We start from the raw sequence: 14,685 nt of genomic DNA on the forward strand, positions 1-14,685 counted from the left end.
CATGTGACACAGACTGGAGTAATGATGCAGCCTTGGTGCAAATATAAGAGATAAAGTCTTATTCAAACCCAAAACTTTTGAACTGTATACTGTGTAAAAACATATTATTGAACATTTGCATTTCTGGGGGGATCTACCAAAGCCTTTTTCAAAGATAAACTAGTTTCAATTTGACACACCATATTAAAGGTGCACTATGCAACTTTTTTAAAAATGAACCATTTAGTCGATATATCATCAATCCTTCTTCCAAAACGTGTTTTTGTCTTACCCTATAATGCACTATGGTAAGCCAATTATAAGTGTTTATATTTTAGACAGAGCGGGATGCATTTCACGCGAAATTTAATGTCACATCAGTCGTCCGTGCTTGTCTCGTCATATCCATCCATGTCTGAGGGAGCTCAATACGCAGGAACTAAAGAAAACAGATGCAAATAGAAAAAACACCAGCAAATTAAGAAAACATCTTCATCAGTTTGACAACACATGAACCAAATACAGAAGTGCGCTGCGAATACTCACAATGCACATATGATCAGGATTTTAAAATAAACAAAAAAACTCAACTTTCAGGTCATTGACAACACTACTGGAGAGTAGACATTGAAAAAATCTGTGGAGACTGAAACAAAAGTCTCCATTTTATCTCATTTGGGTCTAGAATAAACCACTGAGATCCCATTTGTGATTTTTCTTTCCTGTGGGTACATGCATGTTTATGGGGCAAAAACTCCTGAGTAGCATTGATCCGATAATTGAAAGGAGAGAGAAGACGAGATTCTCATTTAGTTAAAATCGTTACACAGAATCAAAGCAAGATAGTCACATAGCAGTTTTGTCAGTTTGCCAAGAACTGTCACAAACACACAACAAAATGAATTTTGAACAATGTTTAGATGATATGCACAAAACACAGAAGCACACTGTTAAATGGAAACTATACATACTCAGTCATATGTTTTAAAACATTTATATATATGCATAGACTTACTTAATTGAACCCCAAGGGGAAACATGCTCAACTCATGCAATGTTATAAACAAACACACATCCATATTAGAGACACTGCAGCAGCTCTGAAATCTGTGCAGCAGTGAAAGTGTACTGTCTGCAATCAATATATCCTTACAAGTCATCACTCAGTTGCGTTGCGTGTGTGCGTGCGTGCGTGCGTGCGTGCGTGTGTGTGTGTGTGTGTGTGTGTGTGTGTGTGTGTGTGTGTGCGAGAGGAAGGGAGAAAGAGAGAGAGAGGGATGAGTTCAATATTCTTCAGTCCCCCTCCACTCTAACTAATTACTTTCACTGTGTGTGTGTGTGTGTGTGTGTGTGTGTGTGTGTGTGTGTGTGTGTGTGTGTGTGTGTGTGTGTGTGTGTGTGTGTGTGTGTGTGTGTGTGTGTGTGTGTGTGTGTGTGTGTGTGTGTGTGTGTGTGTGTGTGTGTGTGTGTGTGTGTGTGTGTGTGTGTGTTCAGAAGCTGAGACAGGTGCCTCAGGACACTTCTTATGAGACTGTTTATTCTGCTTTGTGAAAGCTTCAATATTTCAGGTTGTTTACTGTGAACAGGGGAACACAACAGAATATAAAAAAAGAACAGAGGTTGTTTATTTTGGGTAGTGTGCCCAAAATAAAAATGATGTCCTCATGTACTCATCCTCAAGTCTTTCCTAAATGAAATTACTTCCGTTCCTCCATGACACACAAAAGAAGAAGTTTAGCAAAATGTTGACGCTGCTCTTTTCCAGTGGTGTCTAGTGCTGATGAGCTACAAAACTGTTTTACTCATTTATACATTTTTAGTCTTTGTGTTTAATTTTAAGTTTGTTATTTGATTTTGTCATTTTTATTATTTTTTATTTTATTATTTCTGTTTAGATTTGTATTTTTTATATTTCAGTTAAATTCGACTTAAACTTATTTTATTTCAGTAAGCTGCAAGGCATTATTTTTAATATTTGTGTGTGTGTGTGTGTGTGTGTGTGTGTGTGTGTGTGTGTGTGTGTGTGTGTGTGTGTGTGTGTGTGTGTGTGTGTGTGTGTGTGTGTGTGTGTGTGTGTGTGTGTTCATCTAATGTATTTTATTTCAGCATTATTTTTCTTCTTATTTTTGCAGATTAATTCGGACAATGGCATAACAGTTCAATTTTGAATTAATGATAAGTTATTTTCTAAACAAAATTATTGTTTATTTTTGAATATTTTATATTGAATATTTTTGCCTTGAAGATACATTTAATCCAAAATATTTATTCGTACAGTCATGGACATTGCATGTATCCAAAGAGAATGTAGTTTTAGTTTAAAAAAATATATAACCACACTGCATGCAGGTAGTCTTCTGAAACATACAATAACTTTTTGTGTGGTACAGACTGAACTATTCCCCTCTTTTATAACATTTGCCATTGTGTATGATATTTTTCACGTTAAAACTGGTGCAATGCGTGTTGCTGTGCCATATTTAAATATGTACATCATCTTTCTTTGTGTTCTATGGAAGAAAAACAGATTTGAAACTATGAAGGTGAATAAATGATGACTGCATTTTCATATTTGGATGAATTATATGTAGAATGGTACACTTTACGTTCTTCTTGGCACTTCCCTTTTCTCCTCCTCAGCTGAAGCGTTTTTATCTCATTAAGAATGGAAGAGTGAACTGTAGGCCAAATCTGCTGCATTGACACAAGGCATGTTCTCAATAAGACATGCAAATTAGAGGATCGTCTTTTGGGAGCGTGCTGTCAATCAAACTGAACCCCGAGGCAGCACTCAATCTGTCTCTCTCCCTCTCTCTCTCTCTCTCTCTCTCTCTCTCTCTCTCTCTCTCTCTCTCTCTCTCTCTCTCTCTCTCTCTCTCTCTCTCTCTCTCTCTCTCTCTCTCTCTCTCTCTCTCTCTCTCTCTCTCTAAGCTTAAAGAGAAGTTCAGGATGGGGAGCACAGACTTTAGTCTTCCTCATCCATCATGCTAAAACTGGCACTGTCACAGCCAACTTCCTCTTTTAGAATAAATGAAGCTGTATGTGTAAATATTTTCAATTTATTGTCATGCTTTCTTGAGGTATTTTTTTGTTTAGAAAATTACTAATCATTACTGTAATATAGCTGAATCAAAGTAGCCTATATTAAATAAATGTGTACTGCGTTTTAAGAAGGGGTGTAAACATTACAATAGATGTAAAGTGTGTGCTAAAAAGAACAGCAAAATGCATTGGGGACAAAATATCTGAAATCCTTGAAAAAAAATGTTTGGTCCCCATAAGGTAAACAGCCTCTAAATTATAATGTTTTTTTTGTTTGTTTGTTTTTTTTTTTTTAAATAACAAAAGTTTTATATGATGGGTAGCTTGTGTGTGTGTGTGTGTGTGTGTGTGTGTGTGTGTGTGTGTGTGTGTGTGTGTGTGTGTGTGTGTGTGTGTGTGTGTGTGTGTGTGTGTGTGTGTGTGTGTGTGTGTGTGTGTGTGTGTATGTGTGTGTGTGTAGGTGAATTAGTGGTTCAGCTAATTCCATCTTATATAAAGGCACAAACAGTGATTATGTTAACGTTGAACATAACTGCACTTATAATGAGTGTGTCAACCTCAGACATCTACAAACGTGGTGGCAGAAAGAGGAACACACTCATTAGTTTAATTTTTTCACTTTCTCTCTTTAATCTGTACGGTCTCAGAAGACATTATTATAGCTCAGAAGTTGCTCACAATTTTCTATCTATCTATCTATCTATCTATCTATCTATCTATCTATCTATCTATCTATCTATCTATCATCTATCTATCTATCTATCTATCTATCTATCTATCTATCATCTATCTATCTATCTATCATCTATCTATCTATCTATCTATCTATCATCTATCTATCTATCTATCTATCTATCTATCTATCATCTATCTATCTATCTATCTATCTATCTATCTATCTATCTATCTATCATCTATCTATCTATCTATCTATCTATCTATCTATCTATCTATCTATCATCTATCTATCATCTATCTATCTATCTATCTATCATCTATCTATCTATCTATCATATTTCTATCTTTACTGTCACTTATTTATTTATATATTTAACTTTATTTATTTATTTTACTTTCAGTAATTTGAGATGCCTGTAGTTTTTTTATATATATATTTGAACACAATATACATTGAACCTGAAGCAAACGGAGAACCGAATTGTGCTTACATGCTTCAAATGTTAAATCAATCAGCTGTAAAGAAAGAAAAAAAGCTATTTTTTTCTGCATTGTAAGTGCAGACATTTTGGTGCAGACCCACACATTTCATAAGAGAGACTTTAAGTTATGCAGACCAAGAAATGTTCGCTATTAAAAAAAATGTCTATTCCCATTTCTGTTTACAAGTGTAAAAAGGACCAAGCAGAACAACAATTTCCTCAAGCATCCAAAATCTGACACTTCTCTCATTCTCATCATCAGTGGCGTGTGTGTGTGTGTGTGTGTGTATGTCTGAGTGTGTATGTGTGTCAGGACAGTTACAACACATGTGTTGTTCTAAGACAGGTGTTGAAGTGAGTGATCTTTCACCTGCATGTCTTTGTGGCTCAGGTAAAAACTGCACAGGTGTTCATGCGGCAAGTCAAAGGTACAAAGGTGTACACACACAGAGAGATATGTGACTACATATGACTATGTCTCTCTCTCTCTCTCTCTCTCTCTCTCTCTCTCTCTCTCTCTCTCTCTCTCTCTGAGGTGAAAAATAATGAAAATGAGATCTGTCGGTCTGGCCACATCAGCCCCACCACATCCTTAGCTGTAGCAGTGTTTCTGCTTTGGGGAAAACCCCTGTGTGTGTGTGTGTGTGTGTGTGTGTGTGTGTGTGTGTGTGTGTGTGTGTGTGTGTGTGTGTGTGTGTGTGTGTGTGTGTGTGTGTGTGTGTGTGTGTGTGTGTGTGTGTGTGTGTGCGCGCAGGCTGACTGACTCTCAGTTAGGAGAACCCCTGGCTCATCATCACAGAGATTTGGAGATCACACGACTTACAGAGCTTGCTGATATGCCTACGCACACAAATAGACGTATCATCCCACCCCCCACCCCCCAAAAAGGGGAAAAGACGCACAGTTCAGTTCAGACACTCCTACCCTACATAATGTCAGTTATGTAAGCTGTAAAGTTCTGCTGTGAACTTTTACACAGGACAAAAATCTCTCCTTTTATTTCTATAACTGTCTGCTGCTACTCAACGTTTAAAAACAATGTTGAGGTACACTGTAAAACATGGTAACCTGTCATTTTTACCTAGAAGGGATAGTTTTAATTCTTTAATGATTTATTTACCATCATATAATTTTTTCAGTGTACTGTAAGAAAATTCCCATTTGACTTGAGATCATGTTAGTAACAGAACTAGTGTCATTTGAATCCGCATATTTTGATATATAACAGGTTAACTTATGATTTCATTACATGTAATACAAACATGAAATATCTTGACTGAGCAGATGGATGGGTTGGAACATTACTTTATATTGTACTTATAATAGATCCATAAAGATTATAGGCTACATTTGCCACATTTAATACTGTTGCATTTTAGAGTTACACATGCCATTCAAAAGATTAGGGTTAGTAAAAGAAGTATACGCTCATACCAAGGCTGCGATTATTTGATCAAAAATACAGTAGGCTACAGCAATATTGTGAAATATTATTACAATTTAAAATGATTTGTTTTCTATTTTAACAGATTTTAAAATGTAATTTATTTCTGTGATGGATCATTACTCCAGTCAAGAAACATTACTTCTCATTATTATCAGTTAACAGTTGTGCTGCCTAATGTATTTGTGGAAAAAACATGATATATTTTTGATAAATAGAAGAAAAACAGCATTTATATGAAAAAGACATAATTTGTAACATAATATATGCCACAGGAACATTTTATCAATTTGATGTCCTTGCTGAATAAAACTATTATTTTCTTCTTCTTTTTTTTAAATCATACCGAGCCCATTTTTTACGGTAAGATATTTTTTTCTATATGCTGTTTGAGTTTTAATTAATGAGTTCTAAATATTCACTGTTTTGCATTTAAATATTTAAGATGAAATGAGGGACGTGATGGACATAATTTTAGCATTCCCGCTGACCCTTAGTGACACTAATACGCTTGTATTTGACACTTTTTTACACAATTTAGATATGTAGTACAGTAGTTGCATTTAAATGTGCAAAAAAAAAGTGTTACAACACTCATCATCTCCCCTATTTCTCTGTAGTGTGACTGAGAACCCTCATACCAGTGTTATTTCGGAAACGCACGTGTGCCTCTCTTTTTACATTACTTAAAAAGGATAATTTCCTTCATTAAACACACATACAGTCACCTCACTCACAGACAGCCAGATTGACATGCAGCCAGCTCGTCGAATGTCATCAAAGCTCATGAATCACAACCGTAAGGGCGGATATACTGTGAAAAGCATCAAACAGAGAGCAATGAGATGAGAAAAACACAAAGCACTTGCCAGTCAGTAATTGTGGTTTTTCAGACCGCACGTGACTGTGTCTGACTTGAAATGACCTCATGCTTCCTAAGAAAACTTCCACCTGCACTGGCTCAGTAAATGTATATCCCACAATCCCGCGTTCAACAGCTTTTTTTTTAATCCTAGTGCATGGCTTTCAAATTACACTTAGCAAAAGAAAAGGCCACTTTGTAGAGGGCAGCCCAAGGTGTCACTTGAGAAGGTTGCCGTAGGAAGAGAAGGGGAGGGGAAATTGTTTTTAGGTCGTTGTGTTTTAATGCATTGTACGGCTTTTTTAACAGAGGGTGTCAGGGAACGCAGGGAATTTAGTGAAATGGAAAGATCCTGACGCATTTTTTGTGTGTGTTGCAAATCGTATTATCATGACTTACATGCATACCGTTTAGCATAAATATTTAGGCTTTTAAGCGATTAAAAGCTTATTTGATTTCATTTCACCCAACAGGATCGATGGAAATCAGACAGACACCTGCTGTCCCTGCTTACGTTTCCCTAAAAGTTGACCTTTTTTTTTTTTTTTCCTTTCTCCAAATAGAAATTCAATAACCATTCACCTCTGACAGGTGACCTTATGTTTCTACTGAAAAGACAGACACAACAAAATGCAATCATTTGAACTGTTTTAATTCCCCAGTGAATTCTGGAACATTCTCAGGCTCTTAAGGATCTGGTTTAATGACATGAGAGATACACAAAAAAAAAAAAAAAAAACGGGGGACACCATGGTGGACCACATACAACCGAAAATTAACAACTCATAAGAAAATACTTTCTTCAGTAGTTCTATCTCTAGAAGTCTTGTCTCTATAGCGGTAGAAAATAAAGCTCTCGTGACCTCCTGTTACATCTTGCATATATTCTTGTAAAAATATACTTTCAAAATAAATAAATATATAAAATAAATATCTTGAAAAAACATAAATTAAAGGACCTAAAGAGAAATGTTCTGAGGAGTTTGTCTCCTGCTTGTCCATGCCAGTGTTTGGAAGAGTATGAAATCTCTATGAAAAAACGTTTCGCAGAATTCCTTCAGAAGCCTTGTAGAATCTTCAGTAGTAGTAGTAGATGTCCATTATTCTCTGGCACGAGGTCCACCAGTGATAAATTTGCCCTCTTTTAATCCAAAATCCCTACATACAGCAGGTGAATGGATCCAAAGCAGTGTTCTGTTCTTCAGGAACTATCCAGAGTCCAGACATTTGGTTCCTGCCACTGCAATCGAGGGCTTTCCATCTCCTGCTATTGCTCCAACCTTGGCCGCAGAAGAGGGCCTCTTTTCCCCCCCGTCTGCGCTGCTTTCTCCTGAGACAGGTCTGTCTGGGGGGGATAAAGAGCATGCAGGTGCTTTTTTTGGGTTTGAGTTTGAGGTTCAGTGGTTTCAACTGTGACCTAGTATCTCCTTGTAGAGCTCAGGAACGCGCTCTGGATCCACAGGCCGCGGCAAAAAATGCGTGAAGCGCTGGTGCCTCCGAGAGCGGGCTCCATCCCGAGACGTCCCGTCTTTGTTGAGGGCTACGTAATAATGGGATCCTCGTTCGCCGTGCCGATACAGGTTAGAAGAGTAAGTGTTGTACCAGTTCTCCTCAAACTGCTCCCTGAACACACACTCCGCTGTCAGCTTTTCCTAAGAGAAAGAGGGGGGAAAGCAAGGGTTAACCACACTGCATAATAAGTTCAAACATAAGGATAAACTGTGTCCAAAGGCTATTTGAAATTGCATCATAAATCACACTCTCAATTTAGCACGGGCAGGCTATGAATGAAATTAATTGTTGCATTACTCAACACAGTAACAGAAACACACTGTATTTACACTATACTTACAGATCCGTACAGGTCACCCTTGCTGTTCATTCCCAGATACAATCCGCTATCCACACCACGGATGCTCACCATCCCCACAGCGAGGCTAATGAATTCCAATATACCTGTGAGAAAAGCACAGCTGTTAGTTCTCAGTTGAGACAGCAGGACAAGCACCTGCAATAGTGGCATCAATCTGCCCTATACTTTATTCATGACGTCTTTCGCGCTTAATCACTGTGTTTTGCTATATTATAATGAACATTATTCGGTATGACCATATAATAATAATAACAGTATGACCAATAACAGTATGACCATGAAAATAATAATAACCACCCTTGTCATAATAATATCATCACATTTTACATTACAGTAGAGTGCAGTTAGAGATTGACCAACAGTCAGCAATAATCATGATGCAATTTAAAAAAAATAACAATTATCAGAATTTTAACCATTAAAATAATCATTATCAGTCCTTGTCAATTTCTATACTCAAATACGTAATATGCTAGACTAAAAATACATTGTTGCTTGATTGTTGTTGTTATTATTTTAGGCTAGTAATTTATTACAGTGACATGCAATATTTAGCATTGAACATATTAATGAAACAACAATAAATAACACTTACCAAATCTGCTGTGGTCTTTTCTCGTGCCTTGCACCGAACGGTCCGGTAATATCTCGAGGTGGAAGCCGGTCCTGCAGTAAAGCTGCCGCCGACGGAGGATCCCTTTCAGATGCGTCAGGTCCGGTGAAGTGCTGCGTGACAGGCGCTCGGCGGAGACGATGTGCTCGTTCACCAGAGCACCGGAGTCCCCGGGGGGCGTGAGGACGAAATGAGACCCGTGCGCAAAGCTCTCCAAGCCGTGAGAGAAGCTGCCCACCAGCTCACCGACTGCACCCATCACCGACAGTCGAAGAAAAGTTGCCGTGAGGAGAGCCCCTGTGGTTTCTCTTTCCCTAGTGTTTTGCGCAGTCACTGCTTGCGGCTTTGACAGTCAATGCGTGTTTACATCCGATTCTCTCTCTCTCTCTCTCTCTCTCTCTCTCTCTCTCTCTCTCTCTCTCTCTCTCTCTCTCTCTCTCTCTCTCTCTCTCTCTCTCTCTCTCTCTCTCTCTCTCTCTCTCTCTCTCTCTCTTGCTCTCTCCCTCCTCGGTTTAGCACATGCTCTCTCGACCTTCCAGGCTACTCCCCTTTGCTCCGGTCCCCTGTGTATCCAATACTCTCTCTTACGCACTCCAGCACACAAGCTTATGCGGCTTCTCTCCTCTTGTGCTCTCTGGATGTGACTGGCTCTGCACTCAAACACCAGCCTAAATATGGCCCTTATGTAAATGCCCTCTTGACATATGCTAATGGATCCCTTTATAGATGACTGTTTGAAACATAACTCCTTGATCGTTTGATCCTCTTCTTCTGTCTTCTTTGATGATCGGTTTAATCTGCATCCACGCGTTTAATCCATTGATGGATTATGATAAAAGTGCAGATAGCAACATTGTGGAGATCAGTGCGCAAATCTTTGCTGTGAGGGAAAAGAAAAGTGCAGCTGGATGGTGAAGAGTGATGCGCACTTTGTACCGATCCGTTCTGTTCCCCGGGGTTTACGCGCACTGACGCGCTCTGGCGAATCTCTAGTGTGAAGCAGGTGGAAGCCAAGGAGGAAAAAGGAAAAGAAAGGGGGCGGTGCTCGAGAGAGAACGAGAGGGAGAGGGAGAGAGAGAGAGACAAGACTTCAAGGTGTGTAGTTATATGTGTGTGCGTTGTACGTTAGTAGTGGTTGATGCCAAAAAGTCTCTTGTTCTTGATTTGCGTATTGGTTTATGCTTTCATACTTGGGTTTAAATGTACGCTTAATCGATAGCCAGGTGTAAATTAATACGACCTATAAAATGTGCATGTAACTGCCTTTAAAAGAATAAAGAAGGAAAAGTCAAAACAACCTGCACATCTGTGCGAACGCCATCACTGGACTGTCAACTCTGACTGATGTCAAAGTGCCTTTGAACAGTTCCAGCATAACATGAGTTGAGATGAAGTATCAAAGATATCAAAGATCAAAGATTCATTACGCACACAAGAAGGGTCATTAACACAAAGGAAACGAACTGTTTGATGGCAAATCGTTGATACTATGAGTGATTGATATAGAAATTTTCCAGCCCAACAGCTAAGAACATGCCTCAAAGTAGATATTACTTGAAAGATTACTTAGGTATGAACCTGGTGTTGCCTTGTTCATTTAAAACAAAATGCGCGCGCAATCAACTGCGCTTACATGTTCTCCGGAGACCCACCAATGTATTATAAGTCAGTTTATATGTCAATTTATTATATTTTAAGTCGTGGTTTATTACAATGTAGGCTAACATTAATAAATGCAATCGGCTATAATATAGTGTATATTATTATAATGGTATAGGGAGGCTATACTAGCCTATTAGTGTAATACAGGCCTATAGCCTGCTATTACTAGTTTTATATATGCACATCATAGAATCATTTAAACATTTTAGTGCCAAACCCCTTCTTTGCTATCTCTCAGGAGAATAGATCACGTCCACAGTAGGTGATTTATCAACGGTTCTCTCAAGGGACACGTTCTCCCACGTCGTTCCCCTTAGCTCATTAGTATTTATGATCTCCAAAAATACCTTAAACCAAAATCAATGTGGTCAGCTAGAGCAGGATCAATCCACAGCCGCAGTGGATCGATCACTTGCAATAGAGATGTCAGTTATGTGCCAGATTTCGCGGTGACATTGACAGTTTGCTGCATGGGTAAACAAAAACTACGTCATATGAGTTTGGCGTGTTTCATAATTCTTCATCTCTGATCAGACCTTTGTGTTACATGTCTGCGCGGAATGGGTTTTTCAATATGTTTTAAAATATGTTTCACCCTAAACTTTCGCTTTTTGTCCCGTTCCCACTCGCAAAAGCCCGTATAGTAGTAAGAGGTGAATACGTGGATTCAGTCCCGCTCCGGTTAGACTCTGCCTCGTTCTTCTGGTGTAGGCTAGGCTTCTTTTTTATTTTTTCCAATTTCCACAAACGACGGTTCAGAAAGGATATCGACATATTTCTGCGTGCTGTATTAGATCATTATATTTTGCGCGAGCCACGAGTCATTCATTTCTCGCTTTCCGCGCACCCACCCGCCGCGCTCAGCAATTCAACACTTGTCCCGTTAATCACTCTGTTGCGTCGGGTTCCGATTGCAGACCTCTGCTTGAGTCGCAGAGATGTGCAAAGCAGATGTGCGCACATTTGACTTCAATGACTGTACAGTGAAGTGTCAAAACTTTGATTTGCATAGAGCTATGTGCGAATAGATCTTAAAGTTGTCTGAATATGGTTGAAGGTTGAAAAAAAGTCTAAAGGGATCTTCTAGATGTTGGTACTACTGTGTAGACTACAATGTATGAATTATTCAGTCGACTTCTTAAATTAATTTATGTCACTGAGGTAGGCTACATTTTGCAATAGGCCTTGTTGATGTAACAACAAAACATTTGCCACACAATTTTTTAGCCAGTTTAAACAGTTTTAAGCCTGAATTTGATACTTCCAAGTAGCCTAATCAGATTTACATATGCGTTGGCAACCCTTTTATAATATACATGACATTTTCATTATATAAGTTTTTAGCCTACATTATAATAGCCTACACGTTTACGACCAGAGCACAAATGTCATATTGGAGTTGCTGCTGCTCTGTTCTAGAATCTAGATGATCCCGTGAGGGAGCAGCACATGATCTCGCGATGAATGAATGAGAATTCGAGAATCTTGCACAAATTTTGTCATACCAACAATAATGGCCGCTGTGCGCAGACTAGGAGGCTTATTTAGGAGTTTGCCGTCATCTCCACGGAATGCTCTTTTTCGTTCTCCGGTGAAGGATAGCCGATGCGTACGCAGGGGAATAGCAGTTGCTGTGGGTGTTGCGGCCGGAGGAGCGATGTTGTATTATTATTATTCAGATATGGGCGGATTCAGAGGGAGAAAAGCCCCGAAAAACGGAACGGGCTGTCGGGCTCTGCTGCCTTCACTACCCGCTGTAGCCGCAAAGGAGAAGGTATGACTGTTCCCACTGTTCTCAGTGCCACGTAACTGCTTCCTATTAGAGTTTTTTTCCTGGCAAGAGATTTTCAATGTCAGATGCAGCTGCTTGTGGGACAGGGAATGGGATTTTCATGCTGTAGAGTTTTGTGAATTGTTTTGCTTTCGTAAACAAACATTCAGAATGCTTCGAGACTATGACAATGCGCATTTGTGTGATGCTGCAGCAGCAGGAAGAAGGGCGCTTTCCTCAGTCATGGTGCTGAAATGACTGCGCACAACAGTGACTGTTTCAGATCTCATATCCGAGCGTTACGGTTGGTTAAAGCAGCTATGAACCTGTGCTGTATCATAGAGGCCTGTCAAACAGTACCCTATCAGAATTGAGCTGTCATATCTAAGCACAGAATTCTTTGGCACGTGCATATAAACATATTTTTGGGATTTTTGTACCTTTGGCAGACGGTCAGATTTGGTTTCCATGGGCTGCCAGATGTTTTGGTCTGACTGTTCCCCTTAGTAACTAAATGTTTTCTTGATTGGACTGGAAATGTTGCATATCAAGTTATTTCATCCCTTGTGTGAGTGTTACCTCATTAAAGAAAACTTGTATTTGACTTAGTGTGTGTATGTGCGTGTGAACTAATATATTAGTACACACACACACATACACACACTAAGTCAAATAAAAGTTTTATATATATAAAATATATATATATCATAATATATATATATATATATATATATATATATATATATATATATCATAACATCATTACTCTAGTCTTCAATGTCACATGATCCTTCAGAAATCATTATAATATGCTGATTTGGTAATGTAACATTATTTTTATGATCGATGTTGAAAACAGTTTTGCTGCTTCATACTTTTTTCAAATGTTTGATACATTTTCAGGAATCTTTGATGAATAGAAAGGGTAATGAACAGCATTTATTGCATTTATTAAATAATTTATTAAAAAGAAAGCTTTTGTAGCATTATAAATGTCTTCGCTGTCATTATATATATATATATATATATATATATATATATATATATATATATATATATAAGATGTTAACAAATTAGTGTTTTGCTTGTCATTGGTTCTTGCAGGCTCCGATGTTTGATTTCGACGAAGGTGACGTGTACATGTCGTCTCATGAGCATCGTTTCCGTCTCTTCAGCTCAGTGGAGTATGATGGACAGCTGTACATGACTCCTCAGAACTTCATCGAGTCGGTCACCATGAGTGAGCCCCGCAGTGAGTAACACATATGCTCCATCTAAACGCAGAGTCATACTTCATTTAAACTTCTGTAGGAACAGCAGCAGATTGCAAAGCTCTTTACTGTAAATTCTGCTTAATTTGCCTTACTTTAAAAAGCATGCAAAGTGTTTGCCTAGCGTTAGACCTGGTTTCACAGATAGAGCTTAGATTGATTAGGCCTTAAAGTAAAATTTGGACATTTAAGTAACTTTTTTTAATGTGCCTTAGAAAAAACATTCAAACCATTTAAGTTAACTAGTTCCAAGTAAACTTAACTCAGGTCTGATTATGTGCATCATTTCATTTGTACATTTAGGCCTATTCATTTAGCAGGCACACTTTGATCCAAAGTAACTTAGACATGAGGAAGAAAGAGATGTTTAGATGTCCCTGTTTTACTTATTTGAATAAGTTTTTTTTTAAAGAACAATCATATTGTTATTTGAGGAAAATATGAGCTTCTTTTCCCCCAGTACTTCATAGTACACATAATATAATTAGGCCAGCAGTGTGAATTAAATGTTGTGTTGTTGTGCCTTGATCTAATAGTATCCTAATTAATAGACATTAGTAATGAAAGTTAGTGGGTCTTAATGGGCCGGATCAAAGCTATTGAAGAGTCCCACAGCAGTGCTTACTTAGCTGGATTAGATCTCTACTGTTGTTTTGTCTTTGAAGTGCATGTCTTCTTGATAGAATAAAGACAATACATGTCACAATGTTCCAGTAGACACACCAGGCGTTAATCTTATATAAAAGGAGCATGACACCCATTAATGCTACACCTGCAAAAGTTTATTGTTTGTCCTTGCTCCATGTCATGACAAAGGTTGAGCATGGAGTTGCACAATTAATCATTAAAAGATCGTGATCAGCGGAACATTCAAATCTGCCGCTGACCCAGAGACAGCAGTTGTCATGTTTAGATATGAAACTATGCTGTGTTAGATATGAGATATGCTTCTCAAACAGTCTTTTCAACCATTATTTCTGTTACAATAATTCATATTGACCTTTTTCA

The 14,685-nt window shown here is 38.3% G+C and overlaps 2 protein-coding genes across 14 annotated transcripts in view; one reads left to right on the plus strand and one right to left on the minus strand.

The window, feature by feature from the left end:
* micu3a (mitochondrial calcium uptake family, member 3a) overlaps window positions 1-14,685 on the plus strand; it is a 73,132-nt gene that overhangs the window by 24,550 nt on the left and 33,897 nt on the right. For 6 of the 13 annotated variants that reach the window (XR_013798013.1, XR_013798014.1, XM_079615824.1 and 3 more), the window contains exons 1-2: window positions 12,120-12,409; window positions 13,511-13,658. Coding sequence is in view for 10 of the 13 variants with exons in the window: in XM_079615824.1 (XP_079471950.1) it covers window positions 12,149-12,409; window positions 13,511-13,658 (409 nt within the window). In the remaining 3 variants the exon portion in view is untranslated. Of the gene's footprint in view, window positions 1-9,976; window positions 10,069-12,047; window positions 12,410-13,510; window positions 13,659-14,685 lie in introns of those variants that run through there. The other 7 variants (XR_013798012.1, XM_079615823.1, XM_079615819.1 and 4 more) reach the window with 5 other exon arrangements.
* Window positions 7,123-9,403, minus strand: fgf20a (fibroblast growth factor 20a). The gene is made up of 3 exons (XM_079615831.1): window positions 8,956-9,403; window positions 8,340-8,443; window positions 7,123-8,139 (listed from the first exon to the last, which is right to left on the minus strand). Exons 1-3 carry the CDS (start codon window positions 9,230-9,232, stop codon window positions 7,894-7,896), a joined length of 627 nt encoding a protein of 208 aa, XP_079471957.1. The 5' UTR covers window positions 9,233-9,403; the 3' UTR covers window positions 7,123-7,893.

Source organism: Phoxinus phoxinus (genome assembly GCF_949152265.1).
Source record: "Phoxinus phoxinus genome assembly, chromosome: 6".
NCBI lineage: Eukaryota > Metazoa > Chordata > Actinopteri > Cypriniformes > Leuciscidae > Phoxinus > Phoxinus phoxinus.

Excerpts from the sequence above, each read along its gene's own strand:
- fgf20a (XM_079615831.1), bottom strand. The coding sequence starts at position 9,232 with ATGGGTGCAGTCGGTGAGCTGGTGGGCAGCTTCTCTCACGGCTTGGAG. Across the intron at positions 8,444-8,955 it reads AAAAGACCACAGCAGATTTG|GTATATTGGAATTCATTAGC; the intron begins GTAAGTGTTATT and ends CTTTTCTCACAG. Across the intron at positions 8,140-8,339 it reads AGGGTGACCTGTACGGATCT|GAAAAGCTGACAGCGGAGTG; the intron begins GTAAGTATAGTG and ends TCTTTCTCTTAG.